The following is a 26,499-nucleotide window of genomic DNA, read 5'->3' on the forward strand; positions in this document are numbered from 1 at the left end:
AAAGAGTCCAGAAGGATTCTTCCCTTTCATTCTTATTTGGATGTATTTTTTCATTCGTAAGCATATTTCCCGTAAAGGCATACGACTGTTTTACCTTCCTAGGGCTTGCGAAGTTGGTGTTCATCATTTACCGGAGTTTGGGACAGTTTCTAAGTACAGAGAACGCAACCATAAAACTGGGGGCTGACTTTATTGGTCGGAATAGCACCATTGCAGTGAATTCCCACGTCATTTCAGTTTCAATTAATAAAGAATCCAGCAGAGTATACTTGACAGATCCTGTGCTTTTTACCCTGCCACACATTGATGTAAGTTATATATGCTAATGAAGTTACAGAAGGTTATAAAACCAGTGAGGATGAAATGCAAAACTTGAAGTGCTGGGGACAGGGAGAAAGGGAATGGGGAGAAGGCAAAGAGGAAAGAAAAGACCTTTCCATTTGAATTTCAAATGTTGGACTAGGTCAGAGACATAAGTTTATTTAAGTCTGTGAACATAAAATTAAATGAGCCTGGTTCAGTGATTATTAGAACTTAAGTGTATTCTTAATGAAAGCTAATTCAGTAATCAACAGGAAAATGTAAATGACTGTAATTTGTTTTAGAATGAAAATTAACTCTTACCTTAGCAGCAGGATAGCCTAGTATTAACTGTTAGGACTCTGCCTTTTTAGCATGGCAGACCTTTTTGTTTGTTTGTCTTCTTTTTGATTTTACTGATCATATGCAACACAATTGTGATCAAGTATTGTGGTGTTTTTAAAAATCTAGACTTGAAGAGAGGTGATTCCTCTGCTGTGCCTTAGAATGAAGTTGGCAGTTAAATCATTATCCTGTGTTGGAAGATTGGCTGCAGAATTTTGGCTTCTGTTACAATCAGAGTGAATACGTGCCCACAGATAGCCAAGTGATCCCCAGAATTGGCAAAGAAAAATGAATTTGTGCACTGTTCTCTTACATCTGCTGCAGTTAGTTCACTCTTTTAAAAACCTTGACGATGCTGACATGTCACTTAGAATAAAAATGGGCCCCAAATAGATTTTTAAAATACTTGGTCCTTACAGAATTTTCTCAGAACAAATTCAAGGGTCTATTTTTGTCAGAAAAGAAAAAAAAATGATTCCAATGTACCATCAGTATGTAAAATCATAAGATGGAAATTGTAATTGTGGAAAATGGGTCTTTGGTAATTTAGAGTACACTTTAGAGTGTTTCGGACTATAAAACCCCTTTTAAGTTAGATATCTGCCTTGTATAACATAGTCTACAATTTTGCTGATGAAAAACTTTATAGTCCGAAACATGCAAAGTTTAATCTAAATTACCTTTTACACATATTAAACAATTGCTATTGCCATCTTAGAGTGTAAAATCCTAATTTTATCTTGTCATTTTATTTCCCAGCCTGACAATTATTTCAATGCAAACTGCTCCTTCTGGAACTACTCAGAAAGAACTATGATGGGATATTGGTCTACCCAGGGCTGCAAGCTGGTTGACACTAATAAAACTCGTACGACGTGTGCATGCAGCCACCTAACCAATTTTGCAATTCTCATGGCCCACAGGGAAATTGCAGTAAGTATTTGCACTTCTAATTAGTAGCAGAGAAAAACCTCAGAGATTCAAAACAGCTTGGGTAACAGTCCCGTCTTTGGGTGCTTATCGGAACTAAAACTTAGCAAACAAAGTAGTGTGAATTTCTGATTGTCTCTACACTGTCCGTATATTTTAGGAGGTCTTGGCCCTATATTTATTGTTACTTCTCAAAATCTGCTTTACAGACTTGTTCTGAGTTTTTCTCCTTTGGGCAGGTGTTCGGCAGAGGCAGTCAGGGATTTAAAAAAGGAGCAGAAATAGGTCCTACAAAAGAGACTGAGGATTCTAAAATTTAACACACCCTCCCCATCTGGAATGTCTGAATCTCGTTTTACAACTTTGGCTTTAAGTTTTCCTAACAACGTTGCACACTGCAAAACTGCAGATTTTGAAAGGTCAGGATAGCTTCTGGAACGTTTCTTCGTGTTCCTTTCCGTGATTAAGAGAATGATAGCCAGAAGATAAAACATTTTAAGAAATATAGCGTGAAAACTCTCAGGTCTATTGTGTTCTTTGACTCTTAGTATATAAATAAATATAAAAAGTCAAAGGGAAAATGGAAGCTTAAAATTTTTTGTCAGCCAGGACAGTCATTAAGATGCCAATTATTTTTTTTATCATAACTGAGTATCCTTTATTATAGTGTATAAATATTCTTCTGTGTTTATGTAGGTAATTATCTCAGTCATTATTTTGAAATAATTGGGCTCTCGCATTATTTTGTACGTAAAATCTTCCACTTTCGTAGGTCATTCTTTGGATATAAAAGTTAATGAGATAATATTGAACTCTGTTATACGATCAAGTTTCCTTTTTAGTTTTGAACCTTGTTTGAATACATAAGAATGTTCACAGAGTTTAGTATTTAAAGATGAGCTATCACAAGTGAAAGCTACCTATCTTTAGTTGATACAATGCAGAAATACTAACGTTTCTCATTGTTTTTATTTCAGTACAAAGATGGAGTTCACGAATTACTCCTTACCGTCATCACCTGGGTGGGAATTGTCATTTCCCTTGTTTGCCTGGCTATATGCATCTTCACCTTCTGCTTTTTCCGTGGCCTACAGAGTGACCGCAATACTATTCACAAGAACCTTTGTATCAACCTTTTCATTGCGGAATTTATTTTCCTAATAGGCATTGACAAGACGAAGTACATGGTAAGCACCCCTTCAGCTTATTGCCCTTGGATCTCTGAAAATTACTATAACAGGTGTGAATCCACACATGATGTCGATATTGATATTTGACCTTGTAAACTTAATATAGTTGACGATGATGATGTTGGAGGGTAATTTGTAACAAATTAAAAGAGAGTGCTGCAATCATTAAGTATTATTACTGTGAGTTAATTCATTTCTTGTATCAAGGCGCAGTAGCATTTTTCTGGGTTGTTATTAAGACATGTGATTTGAATAGAAGAGCTCTAGGGATACTGACGTGAAAAAATCCTATTTTTACCATTTTCACTTTGCTTATGGAGTCATTCTGACTAGTGATCATTTCTTCATCTTCTAGCAATTTGTTCATCACCATGAGGTCTCAGTGTCAGTACTTCATAATTAGTTAATGCTTTACCCTCTATCCATCTGCGCTGGGATGAATTTAAGAATGCTTCACATACGACAGGAAATATCATTAGGAATCACAGCCAGGATATTCATCATTAAAGTGAATTTTTAAATTCTGTTATTGAAAAATATAGAAGTAATATATTTTATTTAGAACAACTGTTCCAGAGATCTATGGAGCAACTAATCCGTATGTAAATATTCTGATTTAATAATAGATAATTCTAGAAGAGAAATTCAGGTATGTTTTCTTATCTGCACTTAAATTTCACTAAAAATAGTTATATCTTCCAGTGATGAAATTTCTGGCACACCTGGCCTTATATTCTATAAGCATTAAACTCTTCAAATTTGGCGTTTAGAACTCATTTCCATTTATTTTAAAAAATTTTTTTTAAAGAAACAGTGGTTTCTTTAACGTTTATTTTAAAGACAGTGAGAACTATCAGTGAATATTGTGTAATTTTGGCGTAGTCTGTACTCATGTGTTCTCTTTTGTGCTTTTTTTTTCTTTTCCTTTACAGATTGCTTGTCCAATATTTGCAGGACTACTACACTTTTTCTTTTTGGCCGCTTTTGCTTGGATGTGCCTAGAAGGTGTACAGCTCTACCTAATGTTAGTTGAAGTTTTTGAAAGTGAATATTCAAGGAAGAAATATTATTATGTTGCTGGTTACTTGTTTCCTGCCACAGTGGTTGGGGTTTCAGCTGCTATTGACTATAAGAGCTATGGAACAGAAAAAGCGTAAGTAATTGCAAGCGACCTGAGTGTTTTTCAAGTGAATAATTTTTTAAAGCCTGTTAGCTGTCAGTGAGGGGCCCTGACAGACTAAAATAGCATCTGAAAGCTTTATTGGTAAGAGAATGGGCATGCCGTGCACAAATTACAATCAAGTCTTTTGTAATTTTCTAGGTTCAGAGGATTTGTACTCTAGCGAGGCAGATTCTAAATTATGGACTTTCTTTTTAACACAAAAGATTGACCTGAAACAAATTGAAAAAGTAAATAACTTTTTGGCCTTAGAAAGATATTAAGTAAAAATTCTTCTGAACTTAAAGCATCTGACAGGTTTAACTACTCAGTTTTAACCTAATGCTTCATTAGCTCTCTTTGTGCAGCCGACCCTCTAGCTAACTCTCATTCTGAATTGTGACAGTAGCACATTCCATCCCATATGTTCTACTTTGATAATATTTTATCAGGCAGTTTGAAAGGATTAAAATAAGTCACTGTCTTTCATTTATAAAAAATATAGATATTTATGGAAAATGACAGAAGGTAGACAGCCATGTTTCTAAGCCATGTTTATTTGCTAGAGGCATGAATTTGCCTTCCAATTCTGTTTATTTTTTCCTTTGATAAAATTAGTTATATAAAGATTTCTTGGACTAAAGAAAGCTTTTTGACTATACAGATGATGAAAGACAAATAAAAGAAATTCAGTGGGGATTCAATGTTATATGAAAAATGAACCACTAAGTAAAATCTGTCTTAATAAGTTTATGCATCATTTACTCTAATACTAGATGAGTGCTATGCTTTGATTTTTTTTTTTATTTCGTATTCATCCATTCCCAGTTGAGGTATTATATTTATGCTGTACTGTTTTGAAACAAACACAGCAGCTGAACATTTTATTATGTCTGTTATGTTCCATAGGGTTAAGCACTTTATCTCAGATACAGATCTGATAGGCAAATTTTGAAGATAAGAACTTAAAAATAATGAGACGATTTGGACTATCGAGTTTCAGGTTTTTCTTAGTGAAGTTAGAGATCTTATGAATCAGGGACTGGGTGTTGTGGGGTTTATTCTTCTCCCCATACAAGCATAATAATGTATGCCTTTACCAAATTTAAAAACTGAAATGAAAAACAGTATGTTGAAGTAAATAAATTACTACTGTTTACATCAAAGCCAACTCAGAGTTATTAAAATTATTCTTACCTGTGATAAGTAAATTTTCAAAAGCAAATGTAAAGATAGTTTTTGATAGATTTTTAAAATTCAATTTTTTTTGTAATTTTGAGGATCCATTGAAGCTACTTAATACATACTCTTTTCTTTTCATAATAGTTGCTGGCTTCATGTTGATAACTATTTTATATGGAGTTTCATTGGACCAGTTACCTTCATTATTCTGGTAAGGAGACTCTATTTTCCCTTCATTTTTAGTTTGCTGCTTTAGCAGTGCTATTGAAACAGGGATAATTGCTTTCATTGTTAATTTATCTATGCTTTCAAAGATTTATAAACATATCTAGCCTACAGGGTAAAATTATAAAGTATATTTTAGATGTTATACCATTATTGAGAGTTTATATATTGCTGATTAGTAGTATTTCTGAAAAATCCTCTTTCCTCTAAAAAGTAATTTTTTTAATCTAATTTAGTTTGCTACAGTGTGATGTCATAATCTAAAAAAATTATCTCTATATATAAGCCATGTAAAATTTATCTATATATAAGCCATGTTAAGATCACATGATTTGAGCCTAGTTTAACAATTAGTAAAGAATAACTGAAGTGTATATTTTGTTTTTGAGTAGTGAATTTTTTGCTAAGAGTTTTAGTTCAGAAAGTTATGTCTCCAAAACCTGTAATACTAGCCCTGTACCAAGTTATGTGGCATTTATAAATTAAATGAATGTTTTATGGAATTGAAAGAACATTAGCTTAATATTTATTACATTAATTTCCACGTAATTTAGTACTTTTAAATAAATATCCATACCCTAAATTCTTGTGGGGGAACAAAAAGATTTTAAGTTGAGATTAATAAATGAATAGAAATATTAAAAAAAATAATAAATTTGATACAAGTTAACTATAGTGACATTAAAGTGTTTAACTGCTTATATTACCATTAGTCAAATATTTGAAATATAGTTGAAATAAAAGGATGTAGCTAAAATATTTGGACTTAAAACTTTGAAAAGGAAACATAAACAAGTTTAAATATTGCCTATATCTTTTAAGTACCTATTTTAAGGATTTTTTTCTTCTTTAAAAGAAATGACACAAATGAGCTTATTAGGATATTTCTGTAGTTAACTGGTGTTTCATAAAATTGAGAAAAAATTTTAGTAGTTCAAGGAAACTCAAAACTACTTCAAGTGTATGTACTTTTGTCCTTAAAATGAATTATTTTATACACCATACAAAGCAAAATGAAAATTTGAGGTGAATGCCTGTATGAATCAAACCAGTAAAACATGTTCAAGTGTTCCTAGAAAAGCTGATTTCTCACCAGAATTCTTCAATCCAAATGATTGCCCCATTTTTGTTGTTGGTTTAAGTTAACATAGCCTAAGCCATTCTTAAAATAAATGGTAAACAGCTGACAAGAAGTGGCATGATCCTTAAAGACTTCTCTTTTTTCCCCTGAGCCCTTGGCTAAACATATTGATACTTTGAAAATTGTAGAGACCATTTTAGGGGTATTTGGTCTATAAAAGTATCATGTGTTCACTTCTGTTGTGCTACAGTTTTGTTTATTTCTATCTAAAAATAAATACTGACTTTAGAGTATTAACTTTGTCACTTGGCCTAAAGACTTTAATGTTCACATATAGTCAGCTTCTAGGAAGAAAATGGGTAAAGCACATTTTATTATATTTCCCACCTACAGTGTGAGCCTACTATTATTTATTAGCCTTGTTGTCATTATTACCCTGTACCAAATAATTTAGGTTGAAATGTGAAGGGCTTTTGGGAATAGTGTTCCCAACTTAAAAACAAAAACAAAAACACAGCAGTTAGCTGTTTTGACAGTACAGATCCTAGGAGTAATTCTCCTGTAACTGCTTTGCCCTCTAATTATCCCAACACAGAGAGACAGAGTGATATAGAAGGGTAAAACATCTTGCATGTGACCTAAATTGAAATATGATATGATAGGATTGTACAGCACATTTGTTGAATATTAATATATTTATATTACATATATCCTGATGATAAAGGATATTTAAAAGTCAATTCAGACACAAATCTTAATAATACAAGTTATATCATATACTACCCTTTGAAGGAGTGCTCTTACAACAAAAATTACTTATCAATATTCCTGGAAAGTATAGTTTTGCATTTCCAACTTTTCTGAATTGAAGCCATTTAATTTAGTAGTATTAAATAAGTGTACATTTTTAATAATGTTCTATGAAGAAAAATAACATGCTATGGAAGATAAAACTCCTTGCTTCTGTATTTCTATAGACTGTCTTGCCTACAGGCACTAGAGTTATTATATCTATGAGAAAAGTGCTTGTAAGTAATGAGCAGTGGGAAACCATTAGTATGCCTGAAATGGTTTAATGAAAGCTTGGATCATGACACGTCAGGAGCTGTTCTTATCATTTGGACAGCTCCATCTGCATCGTTAATAATTAATTCAGTTCAGTAAGAGTTCAGCTCACACACTCATTTAGAAGTCTTCTTCAGAGAACACCTCTCCGGCTGCTAGTCCCAGGGAGAAATAGGTTTCTGCTTGGCTAACAGCAAAGATCTGGAGATACAAGTGCAGTTTTAGAGTTGCATTTGCCAGGTAGCAAAAGCTCCAGGGAGGACAAAAAGGGTCAGAACATGTGCAGTTCAGTTAGGTTACTTCAGAGTGGTGTTTCTGTTCTTCTGTCTTATCATATCCATGTCAGCACTGCAAGCTGTGGAATGAATTTTAAGCTGCTAAGCCTAGACGGATGTGATTCAATTGAGCAGGCTGACGACTGTAAAACAAACTGTGGGCTCCTATAACCGGTGGTACCTTATTCTTTTTCTAAACTTCTTTGTACCTTTGTGTCATCCATATGGGTGATGATTAGCTACGCCGTATCATTAAGTGGAGAACTTTATCAACAAATTACACTAGCAGATTATTTATACAATAATTTATGAAATTATTGTTTAGAGATAGGTAAAAGTGTGTTATTTGTCATTAGAAGAGAAGGAATGCCCCATTTGGTGATTTACTCTATTTAGCTGAGTAGGAAAAATGTGCTTCTTCTGAATTTGCTTGCTGTCTCTTCCACATAGAATTCTATTAAGAGATATCCATCTACCTATTTACCCGTGTGTACACACAACACACACACACACACACACACACACACACACATGCACAGCAGAGTTAAAATCTGATTAATTCCTGGATGAGTTGCCTCATCGTTGCCTCATCTCTAAAATTAATCATCAGTATGGGCATTTAGGCTAATGGGTTGACATACACTATATAATTCAACCCTAATACTGTGCCCACTAGTGGCTTCTATGTGGATGATTGAGTAAATGACATGCACTTCCCAGGTTTAGACAAATCTTTGTGTACACGGTTTTAATTCTGTCTCTTCCCTTTCTCACTGATGCATAGCATCAAAGTATGTACTATCCCAAAATCTGTACTATGTTTAAACTTAGTAGTATTTATGTTAGAAAGAAGAAAAAAAAAAGCAAGTGGACAGAAAGTGGCTGCATTGGAATTTGGAACAAGAGCAGCACGTGAAGGGCTGCCTTTTTGTATGCTTTCCAGGAAGAAATAGGGGAAATTCCATTTGATGGTTGGGATTTTTTTTTCTTTTATTTTTTTAAATGCATACCAAATGCAGGAAAGTAAATTGGGAAGAAATAAAAGTGAGGAGAAAGAAATCCCTTACTCTAATCAGGAAAAAAAAGCCACACACACACAGAAGTTTATGGCTGTAAAGAGCCAAATATGTCCTGAGGAAAATGCAAAGAAGGAAGAACTCAAGATTTGCAGTTGGTACTTCATCTGAAACTTTTTTTGCCTTTAAGTGACTATTGTGTATGATAGATTTAATCAGAGGTATTTCTATCTGCCCTTCAATTTCTTGTTCTGATTCTCTCAGTTACATTTTAAGAGAACAAGAAAGGAGAAGGGAGAGGGGGAAAAACATCTACTGAAATAGTTTACTGTACAAAATCATGACTCTTATCAAGACTGTATCACCTCCTGAAAAAGATCACAGCCAACAATATTTTTTCTATGAAAATAAATATATTTACCTTTTTTTTTTTTTTTTTTAGCAGTGGAGACAGAAGAGAACTCTAAAACCTCATTTTAAAAAATTATTTACACTTCAGGAATCATTCTATTTAATTCCAGAAAGGATTTCACTGTCATCCATTTTGGTGATAGTATATTAAAATGTTCAATACCTAAATGACATGAGTGTCTTTTTCATTTCTTTAATAGGACTAATAAATACATTGTTGGTGAGATCTTTATTTTTAGTGTGGAACTGGGGAAAAGAGAGTATCTTACACTTAGCAATTTTTTTTTTTTTGGCCATTTTATATTGTAGTTCACGATATGTCTAGTGTGCCTTTTTTCATTACTACTTTGTCTTGAAATGATGGTATTTTGTCACTTTGAAGATACCGTTCCCTCATTATTTGTATATTTTCAAGTCATATTTCAAAGTCTAAATTAGTATTGGCTTTAACTATAAATTTCTTGGCACCTAAATATTAGTGCATTGGTTATGATTCTTGTGTTTAGTTTTTTTTTAATTGGAGAACTCAGACATTTTTGAAATAATCTGAGTGCAAAACTCCTTCTGTGATTTTATGATTATTTTTCTGATATTTTTAATTGTTTTTAAAGAGATTCATTTTTAAGACATCTTTTTAAAACACTAAATTAAAGAATGTTAGAAACTACAGCCTCTTTTTAGACTCCGTTTTATGGGTTTGTGTGTTGTTTAGCTATGTGAGTAGAACACAAACAGGTTTGAGAAAATAGAACTAAGTGTTAGATATACAATTTGTCTCGTGGGAGTAGAAGTACGTGGACATTGTAGCCATTTGCTGATTATGGGACAGCAGTGTTTTACAAAGAAAAAGAGAAATAGTTCTTCCAGCAAGCCAATCAGGGAGAAGTCATTTGAACAGCATACCTCTTGTGTTCAGAATTTCTTTGAAGTTGTAATTTATTTATTAATGTACTTATTGTTTATCTTCAACTCATTCACCAACTCTTCAGTGATTTCTAAAATGGATTACTCTTCATAGACGTAGAACCCTTTTTTTTGTTGTTGTTAAATAGAGAGCTAGTTTAATTTTGTTTTGCTAGCAAACTCTTAATTTTCTCACCAGAATAAATTGGTCAGTTTTGTTTGTAAAGATGCTGGACTGTGGAGCCTGTGCACAGTATATTGAATCTCATCACTGACATTATAGTGGCTAAGTAATCTTTGGCAAGGCATTTAACCTCTCTGAATGTAACATGGCTCTCCAAGTGCTTCCTGTTACCTCTGGAGATAGATAGGTAGGGTTGTTGTTGGTTTTCCCATTTTGCCGAACTTGTATGTATTTTGAATGTATTATATTTGTAACTAGAAAGAAGCATTAAACACATACGTTAACAAAAAACCTCAGTAAGATGAGGAGAGAGGAAGGGGAGATGTAGCTAACACTCTGTTTCTTAAAGATTAAATAAGAGATGTTTTCTGTGTCACATTCAACTTGGTTAGTCTTCAGTCTTTAAAAAAATGGCTTTGTATCATATATTTTAAAATGTTTATTTATTTTTGAGGGAGAGAGAAAAAAAAAAGAGAGAGAGCACAGGCAGGGGAGGGCAGAGAGGGGGAACTGAGATCATGACGTTAGCTGAAGTCAGATGTTCAACCGACTGAACCACCCAGGCGCCCTGCTTTGTATCACATTTAAGCTTTAATTCTATTTTTTATAGGTAGATTTCATTTTCATTTCCAGTGTTACTGGAAAATGTGTTACTTCTTAAATAACAGATTTTTGTCTAATTGTCTTCATTGAAAAATATGTTGGGATGTGTTCATCCTCAAGATTTCACATTTTCTACTCGTTTTCCTTTAATAGCAATCCTTTATACATCCACATCTTTTCACATTCACATTCTTTATTTTTTTTCTAATTTATGCATTATAGTGGGTAGCTTTTTTCCTTCCTGCCATGTACTACTACTAACTGCTAACACTACTATTTTATTCCTGAGGGAATAATTAACATGCTCAGAAAGTGATGAACATCAAACTGGGGCCCTGTGTGCTTCAGGAAATTGTGTAAGAAAAGGAAGAGGGGGGGCGCCTGGGTGGCGCAGTCGGTTAAGCGTCCGACTTCAGCCAGGTCACGATCTCACGGTCCGTGAGTTTGAGCCCCGCGTCGGGCTCTGGGCTGATGGCTCGGAGCCTGGAGCCTGTTTCCGATTCTGTCTCCCTCTCTCTGCCCCTCCCCCGTTCATGCTCTGTCTCTCTCTGTCCCAAAAATAAATAAACGTTGAAGAAAAGGAAGAGGGACGAAACAGCACCGGGTGCAGAATTATGGGGTGAAAGAAATCAGTGTTTCTATGAGGACATTCAAAAAGAAGGGTTGAGAGATTTAAAGGATTTTAACTCTGAATCTGCAACTCTTTCCTAAGAGTTGCATACATTTTTGTGTTTATTTGGGGTCTGGTTTGTTTGTTTTTAAGGTACGTAGCATTCTTATTTGTAACTATTCTCTACTTTTACTAGTGAAGATGTACTCTTGCATAAAATAAAGAGTAAAAACACTGTTGATTTTGCCTTTAAAAAAATTAGAGATATACTGTACCATCATTCTTTAGAAACTAAATCGGATATTTACCGTACTACCAAAAGGATCTCCCTAATTTCTCAAAGGAAGAAAATGTGTCTTAACCACAATACAGTAAGCACATTCTTGTGTGGAGCAGTAGGGTCAATAGATATTTGTTGAATGAATTGCCCGTGAAAATGCAAGCCATTTGCTTATATCGTGACCAACTGGAATAATCGTCAGAATATAAAGGTAGAAAAATGTTTCTACAAATCGGTTTGCTTTTTCTCTAGACAAGTATTTTAATAAATTAATTTTTAAATATTTTTTTAAACAGAGAGCTTCTTTTGTCCTTCTTTTGTTAATGTTAAGTAATTAACATGAAACGATAGAATGCTCTCTGCCAACACTTGCAAATTATGCCCATTAACCTCATTTTATCCCTTAAGAGGAAATTCTACTTCTAAGGGAAATAATAAGGCACAGTTGACAAAATGAGTGATAAACAGCTTAGATTAAAGCCTTCACTCTGTTCCTAAACTCATCATTAGGAAGGGCTTGGAAATTTTATTTATTGGCCTATGTAATTTTTTCCTAATGATAAAATCAGAAGTAGTGATGGATGAGTAAAATCATGTTATCACTTTATCAGATGGTGTTGTGACTCAGTAAAAATGATCATGTTATTATCACAAAATTATATTGAGTGTTTACCACCAAGGAATTGCTTTTGTCCCTGTTTGTCCTTTTCTGAATACTCCATTTGGGCTTGCTTGCACTCTCTGTAAGCCAAGTAAAGCTCACAAAATATAACTTTGTTTTGTCTTTCTAAAAGTAATAATCTGAAGTGAATAAAATGTCAAATCCAGGAGTGATCAAGCTTTTAAGTTCTATTTTTGGAGCATAAGAATGGAGCTGCCTTCTCTCTGTCCAGCGTTCTTCCAGGTTTCTGTAGAAGCAAATGCAAATTACAAACCCTTATCTCTCTTCAGTCAAAACATGTCTATTCTTCTGAGTTCGCTCATGTTGACCTCCTAAGCCTTCCTTCCCTGTCAGGTTCCATCTTCCCCAGTTTGCTTTTGTTTGCATTTCGATTTCTCTGCACAGCTCAGTGTTTGGAGGGACTCTAACACTGTTTAGAGGGACTCAAAATAGCCTTTCTTCAGAATTTACCTACGTCCATACAATAGAGAGACATAAGGAAAAAAGGACTGATGGCTTTTAACAGTTAAATAGCAAATATATACATATTTTAAAAGTTTATCTTACTTTATATAACTAACAGATATTCTTTCATCATTTTCCATGTTTTCTTTCATTTGAGCCTCACGATTACCTTACAAATAGATTGTGCAAATGTTACTGTCCTCATTTAATCAGTCAAAATCAAAAGCTAGACTCTCAGCTGCATTAGGGCCCCAAGTCCAGCAATTCTTAGAAGCTACATGGTATGATGTAAATGCCCCTTCTAAAGAATTCACTTCAGTGTTTCCATTAGATGGCTTTTAGGCCCTGGAGTACCTCTAGCTAAAGAAACTAATTTAGGTTTTCTAATTTATTTAGTCGTCACCACATGATGCTGATTTAATGAGGTTGCGATTTCATGTCAAACGATCTATTAACAAATCGATCATACATAGAGTATTTCTTTGGGGGGGGGGATTCAACTTGATCATTGCCTGTAAAATGGAGTCAGTGTCCACCATGTACTCATGTCATTGACACTTAACTGCGTTAACTCATTAAGTGTATTTGCAAAAACGGATTCGTTTTTTACTTTTCGGTTATGGTGTCTAATTCTTTATTTGTTATAACAGCTAAATATTATCTTCCTGGTGATCACATTATGCAAAATGGTGAAGCACTCAAACACTTTGAAACCAGATTCTAGCAGGTTGGAAAACATTAAGTAAGTATTTGGTATTTTAATTCTAGTGCTTGACAAACTAAGTGAAAGATATTCTCCACAGAGAATACATGAATACCTTCTATCAACTGTAGAAATTATTCAGAATGATGTTTTACTGATCAAGGTTGAGCCTTACGTTGACCATGTCACGGACATTGGTCAAAAATTAGATAATAATTTCTGTCTTCATCTAGAGCCAAGAAATTGTTTCGGTAGCTTTGTGGAAATTCCATATCACTGTAGCAATTTCATTTGAATTTAAAATGCAGTTCAAAATGATGTTCCTGTTTGCATGGCTGATATGATTATATTGTTTGTTTTGTTAAATGGCTTTCCTGATTTAAGGATTCTGAGCAGTTTCTACTTCTAATCCCGTTTTCCTAAAATAATTTTTTCTATTACTGTTGTTAACTTGGAGATTATCTGTTGTTTTCATGGCAATTAAAGAAATGTTTACTTTATTTCAATATTGAACAAAAACTACAATGTCCTATCCATGGAAAATGCTATCTAATTAAAAAAATTGATAGCTGTTGATTCATTAAGTCATTCATGGAAGCATTTTAAGAGTTATCTTTTAAATGTGAGTTAATTTAAAATTGGAGGAGGTATTATTCAAGTTGGTTATAATGGGATTGTGAAAGATATATTTTTAATGTAAAAAATGGCAGATCTATAGTAAGGGCAATTTAAAAAAAAGCAATTAGATGTTTTAGATAGGTCAGTGCCAGCTTCATTGCATGTTGCATGGTAAGAGAGAGAGCTAATCTTTAGCATCTCTCTCTTTTCTTCCTTTTCCTCTTTCTGTCTTCTCATCTCCACCAGTAATTACCGTGTTTGTGATGGCTACTATAATACGGACTTACCTGGGTAAGATAGAACCCTACATTAACAAATTTATGGCATGATTTATATTTTTTACAAATCCGTCAATATCATGAATTGCCCTTAATTTTTATAATTATTTTGGAATATCTAATTTGCTATAGTATTTTTAAACTATAATATGCCTTTATTTTTTAATTGCTTGCCTCTGCATTTTGACTTTCTTAATTTTGACTAATTTATAAAATATATAAATGCTTTCTTATTACTTTCTATTTTAATTCTGTCTAATAATTTTGTTTCTCTTTTCTGCTTATAATGCTTTCTAGCTATGAAGATAATAAGCCATTTATCAAGTAAGATCATTAGTTAGACATGGAATGCACTGACTTTAAATCCTTTTCATTCCGTCCTATTTTCTACAGTTCTTTTCTCCTTAAGCTATTCATGATGAAATCTCTCCAAAATTATTTTATTTTGAAATTGTTCTCATATTTTTGTCCCATTTCAGCTAGGCTTCTTCATGCTTTAGTTATAAAACCTTAGGTTCACCTAAGATTAGTTTATTAGAATTTGCAGTTTAGGTGTTCAGTGATTATCTGCCATTTAACCTTTCTGTATGTGTCACATTATTCAGTGTCATGAGTACACCACAGGAATAAGAATATAGGAGTAAGCTAATTAAGGACTCCTTAATTCCTTTTACTAAGATGCACATAAAAGTCAATAAAGTCAGGGGGGATGTGTTACACCTTGTATTTTAATATAGTTTTGATACTTTGTTAATGCTGGAGTGAGAAAAGGTCATACCTGCTGTCGCTGTTTTCTCTGGAGGCTTGCAGTACTAAATGCTATTGTTCTTTCTCTAATCAATGAAAGGTTAAAGCCAAATGCTGTTGAGTTTGAGTGTGAACATAGAGAAAGTCAACTGCCTACTACTGATATGTGAATATTTAAGTGTGATACATGTTGTTCTCTCATTGGACTCGTTAATAAAATTCGCTCTATTTTTTCAGGTCTTGGGTGCTTGGCGCTTTTGCTCTTCTGTGTCTTCTTGGCCTAACCTGGTCATTTGGGTTGCTTTTTATTAATGAGGAGACTATTGTGATGGCATATCTCTTCACCATCTTTAATGCTTTCCAGGGAGTGTTCATTTTCATCTTTCACTGTGCTCTCCAAAAGAAAGTAAGTGAAGACACTTCGGAGCTCTGCCGGCTTGTTCTTTGGCTTGAAATTAATAGGTGAAATAGAGAAGGTTGTACAGTTTTATAGCTGGCAGATTACCAAATAGAATCACATTTTTAATCTTCAGTTGGTTGTAATGCGTGTCTGGAAATGCAGGCTTCGTAGATAAAATATGTCAATCCCAATCATCTTTTGGATCTCGTTTTGGGAATATTATAAACCAGACACTAAACTAGTTAAGAGTTCTTCGTGCTAGTGGGGTCTACAAAAATGCTCTTCGTGCAAGGGGTGTACGAGATAACAAAAAGGTTAAGTAGTCTCATGCTTTGCTCGATGAAGGGAATGCAGCGGTCCAAAACGAAATTGAGCATAAGGATAAGTGACCTTGATTTTAAAAGCACCAGACGTGCAAACAATTAATATTAATGTTACCTTTTGAGTAGTTGTGAAAGATCTAAAACCCGGTAATTTAATATCTCACGTCTTATATTTTGTCCTGATTTTCTGTTAAGTGGAGTCAGCAAAAATGATTCAAAAACGAAAGTTTAAAGGTGAAACATTTGCACAAACATGTAAACTAAGAGAATAGCTTAGCCTCCATTTAACTAGGTATCATCCTTTCTCTGTCTGCGTATCTAATATAGTCTTTTATTCTGTTATACTAGTTGGTCACTAAATTGAACAGAGAAATAGAATTGTGAAAGCAAAAACGATTATGTTTTCAGTCCTGACAAGATGATAGTGTTGTCACTTCCATCAGTTGTTGAGGAAGCTGTAATTTTGAGATAATGACAGTGGCATCTGCAGTACTGACAGATCACGCGCATTCACAGCAATATAGGCATTAGGCAAAACCAACGTTGGAGGGTATTATTTGGATAAAATGCCATTTTGATTGCCATCGTCTTGGTCATGCCGCGTTTCAGAGCAGTTAATAGCCATTAAATGTAGAAGACATTTTTTTTCTGAGGTATCAGGTGTTATTTAATAACCCTGAACTTTAATTTTCTAAACATTATACAGGTATAATGTTGTAATTATTGTGGCTTTTACTATTTCTTACACAAGTGAGCATTTTGTATACGTGTATGTGATCACATACCATAATTTCTTCCAAATGTGTTTGACATAAAGCATAAATTTGGCAGAGAAAGACTGAGGTGGTCATTATTTCCTCAGAGAGGTGTGCGGATTGATTGAACAAAGAGATTCTGCTGTGCTTTTTTAATTAACAGTTATGTTTTGGAAAACACTGTGTTGCACTTCTTTTGAACACATTCTACTTAGTCTGGGATATGTCCTGTTGGGTGCTGCCAGGATGAATGGTTAAGAATATGACATAAAATGATTTAGTTAAAATCACATTTCTTACTGCTCGAGTGAGCATATTTGGGCGAAGAAATGCTTTGAAAGTTCAACTCCATTGTTATTTGTTCTAATAGGTGTCATTAAATAAAGCTAAGAGGATGAAATGCAAGCGCACTTAGATTTAAAAGGTCGTCTAGTAACTTTAATTCTCCAGTTCTTCAAGGAATAAGTGTCAAAGTCATGGTCTTTGTAGGCAGATACAGAACATAGAACTCTGAGGAGGGAAAAGTGTTTTTAGTGTTTTTGCAACCGACTAGAAATAATTTCTTAGGCAGCTTCTCCTCCTCGTCTGTTCTGATTTCATTCTGGCTCTAAGCCCGAGCAAAACTTGTTCATATGCCAAGAGAGCTGCACAGAATCCAGCCCTCTTCTCCACTCCCCCCCTCCCCAATTCTGTACCACCTCTCTAGGTGGGGCCCTATTATTTAGCAGTTGTTTGGACTTTACTTTTTAAAGTTCACTTTAAATTTTCTTCAGGCCTAACAGCTTTTCCATCTATTCATATATCCAAGCTTCAGGGGAAAGGGAAATTACATGGGTATCTCATTAATGTGAATGGAAATTGCATAAATAGTTCCCTTGTGTGCTAATGAAGTGAATAGGCATCTTAGACTCTCTACGCTAAATGTTAAAGCTAGACACATCAGAAAATGAAGAAAACATTCCATCCTAATTAATAGCATATGTATCAAAGTACTTTTTTTTTCTTTATTCTTGTGCCAAAGTAGTCTTGTCATTATAAAGAGGTTACCCGCAAAACTATGCAATCCAGTAAAAGAAGTTTATGTATTGACCTACGTAAAGGACATGAAGCGTATAAACTTTAAATGACTGAATTATGTGTGGTTAAATGTAATTAAGCGAGGAAAGTACTAATTTTTTGTCATATTATTATGAAATATAAAACTGGGGTTACTAAGTATGTAGATAGACTAAAGCTTTAAAATATTTTATATATATATGTATGTATATAAATAACACTTGTATAATAATAAGGCATAAAGCATTTCTACATATTACATCACATTTAGAAGGTCTTCCTAGCCAGTCTGGTAGACAGAGATATTTTTCTTATTACTGTGTCAGCCATTTCAGTTGAACTTGGTTTTGTACATTCATTGTATTTTCTCCACTGAAAAGTGTTAGTGGAACTTACTCCTCTCAGTCGTCTCCACTGCTCATTTAGAGAAAAGAGGGGCAAGTATATTTGTATTAATCTCTCGGTCTCGTGGTTCTTCAACGCAGGTACGCAAAGAATACGGCAAGTGCTTCAGACACTCCTATTGCTGCGGCGGCCTCCCAACTGAGAGCCCCCACAGTTCAGTGAAGGCATCGACACCAGAACCAGCGCTCGCTACTCCTCTGGCACACAGGTAACAAAGAATTTGACAGCGTCTTAATTAACCTTCTTTATAGAAAGCCTACTGAGACATGTTCTGTTCAGATGCACTAATTGTCTCCTCGTTATAATGATCTAGGTAGCAAATACTTACATTTTAGTACTTTGGTTTTAATTTCTTCCTAAGTATTTCTTCAAGGTGTTTCTTGAGGTGTGAACATCCATTTTTGAGAGTGCATCCTTCTTTTAGAAGTCTATCGTCATTTTGGGGATATTTGAAAGTTCTATAGCCATAGTGCTCTCTCACAGTGGGCACTCAATAAACATGTGTTGAATAGTCAATCATCTCCTCTTTTTTAAAAAGGCCATTAAAAGTAAAACTTTTTAGGAGTGGAAGATTAAATATTCTTTAGTACAGAAGCAACAAAGCAGTATAGACTTCCTTAGTTTTAGACCAGAATCCACACACATTTCTTTTTAAAGGCCACCAGATAATCCTACACAGATTGTTTAGGGTAGATCTTTGTGTGTCTTTAAGGTGAGCTTGGGGAAACTAACATAACATATGTCTTGCTATTTTATATTAATAGAGTCGTATAAGAAGGATGTGGAATGACACTGTGAGAAAACAGTCTGAATCTTCTTTTATCTCAGGTGACATCAATAGCACGTCAACACTTAATCAAGGTCAGTTACTAGGAAAATTTGAGTTTACAATATAAATTTTGTACCTTTTGCCAATTTACAAGAATTTCAGAGAAAACACTGATATTTTTTTCTCTCAAAATAGGTTTACATCACAAGCTCTTAAACCTGTTGAGTCAACTTTTATCCTTTATGAAAGTACATATAAATTCATCTTGTTCAGTAATGTAATGCAAAAAGTATACTTTCAAAGTCCACATTAACAGAATGAGCCTGGAAAAAGTAATTGCTAAGAACATACTTTGCCACAGATTAAACTGTTTTCCTTTAGTGAACACAAATTCATCCTTTCTGAGGCATTTATGAAAGTTTTCTTTTTAAAACATTAACATAATTAGAATAACTACTCTTCACATTAAACAGTGCCAATTTTGCAGTGAAAATTCTTATTTGTAAAATTATTTTATTTTACACTTCTTTCAGAAAGTACAAAATCAGTATCAAAAACCTTTACAGTAAGTCTTCATAAACAAACAGTTAAGTACATGAGAATCCCAAAGCAATTTTTTCTATTTGAATTACTAGTTTTAGTGTCTTTACGGCTTGAAACTTATCACATAATCAATATAATTCCTAACTTAAAATAAGCTGGCAAATAAAATACTAAAGACACAAGTGCATATATAAACACATAACCCTGAACGCAAGCTTAGTAAGTTTGAATTTGGTATGAAAAAATCACATTATTGTATATATCCTTAGAAAGGTAATTTATCCAGCTAATTTGTCTTGATGTACTGATTTGTAATATAATATAACGTGCTATATATTATCACAGATATTAAAGACATTTTTCACTGTTGACATTGTTCTGATGAGATTCTGGTTTAAAATGAAAAAAAGGAGTATGTATGACATCAAAACCAACTTGAATTTTAAAACATTTTTTTGCCAAATTACATTAGCTATGCAAAACGTATGTTTGATAAGTATTGAAAGGTTTGTAATTTGTCAATTAAGAGTGAGTGAAATGTGTTTATTGCATTGCTCTGATGTTTTACCTAATTCTGTTAAGATGACTATCAAAAAGGAAATGAATTATTCAATGATTCATTTTTGAAACCTGGCAAATAAGATTACAGAATGAAAATTCTCACGATATGGAGTTTGTGAACGGTCTAATAATTTGTTATGTACACAGCCTCCTTCTTCCCCCTCGGCATGTGTGTGCTCTTGCATTTACTAAGAGAAGCTTTGTGCAACCTGTCCTACTTTTTTATTTGTTTGTGAAAGTTGTTTTTCCTCCTGCTTGTGTCAAAGTTGGTATTAACACAGATGTTTTCATGAGGGATAATCCCACACCTGTAAATTCTGGAAGTTTGAGATTCCCTCTTCTGGGCCTCAGTGGTTAGGTTTTTAATATTAAGCAGTAACATCTTGAAACATAATGTTGATCTCTGTGCATTTAATTGCCATTTTTGTTTAAAAGTGATTTTGTATAAATTAGTAAATGTCATCCTCAGCAGGTGTTTACTTAGGGGACTTAGAAAGCACCTGTGAATTACTGAAATTTAACTTCCCTCTCCCCTTTCTCCTTCAAATTAGTAGTTCAAATACAGTCAGAAAATTTCAGCAGATTATCCATTGCCAACTTGTCCACTACCCTTGATGAATACAAAAGTACTTACTGCAACTATAACACGAAAAATAAGAGAACTGATGTACTTTTTTTTCTGTTCTTGCTTTAGGAATGACTGGCAATTACCTACTAACAACCCTCTTCCTTCTCGACCCCACGGCACTAACAACCCTATAACACATTGCTCGCTGAAACAGTGGATGTAATGCCCCTTCAGCTCCTGTATTTACTCACCAGGTGTGCTTATACTACGAATAAAACTACCTTTCTTTGCTGCTAACAGAGCTTCTGATCTTTACCCTTTTTCTTAGTATACTCAAGTTTGCCATAGATTATTATTTCCTCTTTGATTTCTCAATTTAAAAGAATTACTGTATTGCCCATGCAGGCTTCTAAAACTGCACTATATTATAGTAAAAATTCAGTCATGATGGTATTTACCAATAATTATCCATGTTTTCAACACAGGTGGCATAAATCTTAATATATTATTACAGGACTGACATCACATGGTCCGAGAGCCCATCTTCAAGATTTATATCATTTAGAGGTATCCTATCTATGTAATATACTGTTTAGTTTACTCTAAAGCTTGCGGACAGAATTTGCTTCGGGAATGAATTAGCTAATAAAGATAATTTGGATGCCTAGGTATAGAAACTACACATCCAGCATTATCAATGTAACCAAACTATAGTATAGTGCAGCTTTATGGGAGTTTTTTTTTTCCTTAAAAAAACTTTGAGAATAAAGTAATATTAGCCAGTTTATACCTATAGTTTTTTATTGGGGGAGGGGGAGAGATTGTCACTAACCCATCCTGTATAACTATGTTTTCTAATAGCTTTTTTTTTTTAAAAAAAAAAAAGCACTTGTATTTAATATTAACAGAATTTTCAAGATTTTGGTAAAAGTTATCACGTAATTATGCTAGCATGTAATATTTATTTGTGGTTGATATTTGCCACCAAATTAAAGAACTTCGTTTCCGTTTGTTTTTTTTTTTTTCTTTACTTGAAATTCTTTTTTAACGTAACTGCGGTTTCTCTTTTCATTCTCTTGTTTTCTTACTTTCCTTATGCTTTCCTCTAGCAACCTACAGAGAGACAAGTATGGGAGTCAAACTTAACTTTGCCTATCAAATGTAAATTTTTTCAGCATGATTTTAACCGGCACAATTAAAACATAACTAGCAGTCATGAAGTAGACTCAGCGGGCAAGTGGTTCACAATTTCCAACTAAAGTGTTACCAAATTCAAACAGTACATCTATCTGTACTGCCTTTTGTCAGTAATAGAGGTCTGTAGCAAATGCTGTCCATACTTAAGTATACGCAATGCTGAAATAATTTGCTCTTTGAAGCCTGAGGTGCTGTCAACCAGAATGCTTAATAATTGACTTATTCATTTCTGCATTCCCACAGTAATCTTGCTACAGGCTGTGGAAAGTCTTCAACTGAATTACCTGAACTTGGGCAGAAAAAGTTGCCTCTTCAAAACCAGTCAAAGATGTGCTTAAATCTGCAGTATATCATAGAAAACACCTTTTGGATTAGCCAGTATATATTTTCATGTTTATTAAGCAATGATAAAAAGAAAGAAAAAAATGACCAGACTGAACCTCTGTGGAGGAAACAAATGCTAACAAGTGCTCTGTGTGTCGCCTGTAACGTACAACACCAAATGTTTTCTAAGTAAAGATGGTGGCACATGGATGAATCGAGAAAGCTAGAAAATTGCGTCAGTCAAGCTAAAGGAAGCCTTACAAATGCTATCATGACTTCCTTTTGTTATACGTGGCGCAGGATAAAAATTACAGTGTCCGTTTTTCAAATGTAGAAGTTGGATCAGAGTTTCTCAAACAATATGAGTCACCAACAAACACCCCCCCCCACACACACACACACTTTCTCCTGTTTCTGCTAATGAGAACTTCTTGAACAGTTACCACATGTTTATTGGTCGTGAAATTGAGTTTTCTAGGATAATCTGCAGCTTTAAGAGCGGAGTCAGCACTAAAAAGGGAAATTTCCTATTTTTTTCCAAGAATTCAATTTTTCCTAGACTCCTCCAAGCCTTGCATACAATGCAGCAGCCTCACAGTGGTCAGTTTCATTTTCAATAACATCATTTCATTTTTTTTTTCCAGACCTATCTGTAAACAAGTGATTTTTTTTTCTCTAGGATTTTGAGAATGAATAACCTAACTTTCCATGGTGCAGACCATTTAATTTTCTCTGAAACTTTTGATTTTCATTTGCCTGAAAAGCACTGTGATGTCTTAGTTTACATGTTTATGTGTCTGTAGAAAATACAACTCTGATTCAAAGAGAGCATGTTACCATATTTTTTTTCCTCCTAAACCTCTTCTCATATCTTCAGCAGATGTATCCAATCTTTCATTCCTTTAGAGATAAAATTATATTAGCCAAGGCTGACACCCTTTTTCCCATTCCATAGTTAATATTTATTATTGGTTTAATTTCTGTGACCCATACTTAAGAAACCTCCAACATTTCTGCGTTTAACCTCCATGCCCATGGTGTCTGTGGGCCAGTCTCGTACCGTAGACTCTGCTGGTTCATTCGGTGCTGTCACTGTGACTGATGCAGACTGCAGGGCTGCAGGCAAACTTTGACCATTAGGAGCCTGGGGCCATTGCTGTTAGAGAGAGTCTTAGTGCCAAAAGAACAAAAACTCAAGATAATGAATATTAAAGGAAAAAGTAAAAGGCTGCTATTGCTGGTAATCTAATTTGTTGAACCCTTGCTCTGACTAAGTTGCTGAGAAGCTTAGAAATTCTTCATCATGTTACAATAAATCATTTTACTTTCTTTTATATATCAGCTACTCTTAGGCCAGATAGCCTGAGCAGACAGACATGATGTGAGTTGTCCAAAGTGAGTCATTCCACCTGCTGTCTATCGTGTTGTTGGATGGTGCTTGTGGGCCCCTGGTCCAGTCAGTATGAGAGATGGCTGTGGCTGTCTTTGTTAACATGAATTCTTTGTACCTGTCCCATTTTTTTCATTCTTTTTTTTACTTCATCTCCAGAAAAAGGAAATGTTAGAATGTTGTTTAAAAAGTTGCTTGCCAGTTATGTGGGTTGATGTTGTACATTTGCCTTCGGTTTTTGTATGTGACTTATTCCTTTTTAATTTAGTGTTGTTTAGGACAAATTCTGTTAATTTTATTTTTACAAACCATAGTCTCGTACTTTAAAATGTAAATGTCACTAATGAATTGCTTTGCATTAACTATGCAAGGTCATGGAGTGAAGTCTTCTTTGTGAGAGTGTCAGAGAGATTTGACCAAAAAATCAATTAATACTTACTGTCTCCCCCAAATTGATAAGTAATATTCCTATGCCGTCTTCCCTCCCTGGAAAAATAGTAGTATTCTTTCACACTTTCTCCTGTTATCTAAGGGGTTGCAACTGTCTACAGTTGGGAACGCGGGAAAGCCTGGCACTTTTCGAGGGTTAGCTTTCAAATACAACTTTGTCCTGAACGACATTAAAAAGTTTTGTGCAAAAGAAGTAAAGGCTCTCTGGGAAGGAACAGAGGCAATAACGGAAACCCCCTCCCTTTTCCGTTTCAGGACATTCACTGAACAATGCCAGGGATACAAGTGCCATGGATACTCTACCGCTAAATGGTAATTTTAACAACAGCTACTCACTGCGCAAGGGGGACTATAACGACAGCGTGCAAGTCGTGGACTGTGGACTAAGTCTGAATGATACTGCTTTTGAGAAGATGATCATTTCAGAATTAGTGCACAACAACCTTCGGGGCGGCGGCAAGACTCACAACCTCGAGCTCGCGCTACCAGTCAAGCCCGTGATTGGAGGCAGCAGCAGCGAAGATGACGCCATCGTGGCCGACGCTTCGTCTTTCATGCACAGCGACAACCCGGGGCTGGAGCTCCATCACAAAGAGCTCGAGGCGCCGCTCATTCCTCAGCGGACTCACTCCCTTCTGTACCAGCCCCAGAAGAAGGTGAAGCCCCAGGGGACTGACAGCTACGTCTCCCAGCTGACGGCCGAGGCGGAGGACCACCTGCAGTCCCCCAACAGAGACTCTCTCTACACAAGCATGCCCAATCTTAGAGACTCTCCCTATCAAGAGAGCAGCCCCGACGTGGAAGAAGACCTCTCTCCCTCCAGGAGGAGTGAGAACGAGGACATTTACTACAAAAGCATGCCAAATCTTGGAGCTGGCCATCAGCTTCAGATGTGTTATCAGATCAGCAGGGGCAACAGCGATGGTTACATCATCCCCATTAACAAGGAAGGGTGTATCCCTGAAGGAGACGTGAGAGAAGGACAAATGCAGCTGGTGACAAGTCTTTAACAGTGCAGCTGCGGAATCCCAGGGGCCACGCGCAAGTATTCGTGAAGACTCCGCTGGCCCAGCGCAGCTCCCTCGGCCTCCGCCTGAAGAGATGGCCCTGTTGACCTGTGGTTCTCCAGTGTAAAAAGAGGACTGAACCTTGAAGTTCTGTGAATTTTATAAAACGTACAAAACTTTGTATATACACAGAGTATACTAAAATGATTATTTGTTACAAAGAAAAGAGATGCCAACCAGGTATTTTAAGATTCTGCTGCTGTTTAGAGAAATTGTGAAGCAAGCAAAGCAAAACTTTCCAGCCATTTTACTGCAGCAGTCTGTGAACTAAATTTGTAAATACAGCTGCACCATTTTGTAGGGCCTGCATTGTATTATATACAAGACGTAGGCTTTAAAATCCTGTGGGACAAATTTACTGTACCTTACTGTTCTGACAAGACTTGGAAAAGCAGGAGAGAGATTCTGCGTCCGTTTGCGGTTCACTGCAAATCTTTTACATTAAGGCAAAGATTGAAAACATGTTTAACACTAGCAATCAAGCCACAGGCCTTATTTCATATGCTTTCCTCAACTGTACAATGAACTATTCTCATGAAAAATGGCTAAAGAAATTATATTTTGTTCTATTGCTAGGGTAAAATAAATACATTTGTGTCCAACTGAAATATAATTGTCATTAAATAATTTTAAAGAGTTTGAAGAAAATATTGTGGAAAGCTCTTGGTTGCACATATGTTATGAAATGTTTTTTCTTACACTTTGTCATGGTAAGTTCTACCCATTTTCACTTATTTTCCACTGTACACAGTGTTCTGCTTTGACAAGTTCGTCTTTATTCTTACATTTAAATTTCTTATTGCCAAAAGAGCGTGTTCTGTGGGGGGAAAAAACTCTTTGAAGCCAGTTACGCCATGCCTTGCACAAATGTGGTGAAATCTAGAAAAGAGTGTGTGTTCCCCCTCTGTTTATTCTTGAACAGAGGGCAATGAGGGCACTGGGCACTTCTCACAAACTTCCTAGTGAACAAAAGGTGCCTATTCTTTTTTAAAAAAGAAAATAAAACCTAAATATTACTCTTCCATATTCCTTCTGCCTATATTTAGTAATTAATTTATTTTATGATAAAGTTCTAATGAAATGTAAATTGTTTCAGCAAAATTCTGCTTTTCTTTTCATCCCTTTGTGTAAACCTGTTAATAATGAGCCCATCACTAATATCCAGTGTAAAGTTTAACACGGTTTGACAGTAAATAAATGTGAATTTTTTTCAAGTAGTTAACGTGCACTTTTATGTATGATACGTGATTGGCTTTAACACACTGGTCCTTTCTTACCCCCCCCCACCCCCACTGCCCCATGGCATACATAGGTCCTCTCATAATAATAACCCATGGGTATGAGAAAGAATACAGTTAAGTTGCCTGATGGTTCTAGGTGCTGTAAAGAATATATTTGTATTCTAATTGCCCATTACCCATGCACAGAATCTGGCAGATGAGTTTCAGAAGACAAACACA

General features: G+C 35.0%; 1 protein-coding gene across 1 annotated transcript in view; it reads left to right on the forward strand.

Annotated features, from left to right (window-relative positions):
- ADGRL2 (adhesion G protein-coupled receptor L2) overlaps positions 1-26,256 on the forward strand; it is a 160,173-nt gene extending 133,917 nt beyond the window's left edge. The window contains 11 exon segments of the mRNA XM_032594329.1: positions 103-308; positions 1,405-1,578; positions 2,553-2,762; positions 3,698-3,918; positions 5,251-5,317; positions 13,536-13,627; positions 15,469-15,637; positions 18,251-18,338; positions 18,341-18,378; positions 18,935-19,031; positions 24,228-26,256. Of these exon segments, the coding sequence (XP_032450220.1) occupies positions 103-308; positions 1,405-1,578; positions 2,553-2,762; positions 3,698-3,918; positions 5,251-5,317; positions 13,536-13,627; positions 15,469-15,637; positions 18,251-18,338; positions 18,341-18,378; positions 18,935-19,031; positions 24,228-24,982 (2,117 nt within the window). The 3' untranslated portion in view covers positions 24,983-26,256.
- Positions 26,257-26,499: the final 243 nt, after the last annotated feature.

The sequence above is a fragment of the Lynx canadensis genome, chromosome C1 (genome assembly GCF_007474595.2).
Source record: "Lynx canadensis isolate LIC74 chromosome C1, mLynCan4.pri.v2, whole genome shotgun sequence".
NCBI lineage: Eukaryota > Metazoa > Chordata > Mammalia > Carnivora > Felidae > Lynx > Lynx canadensis.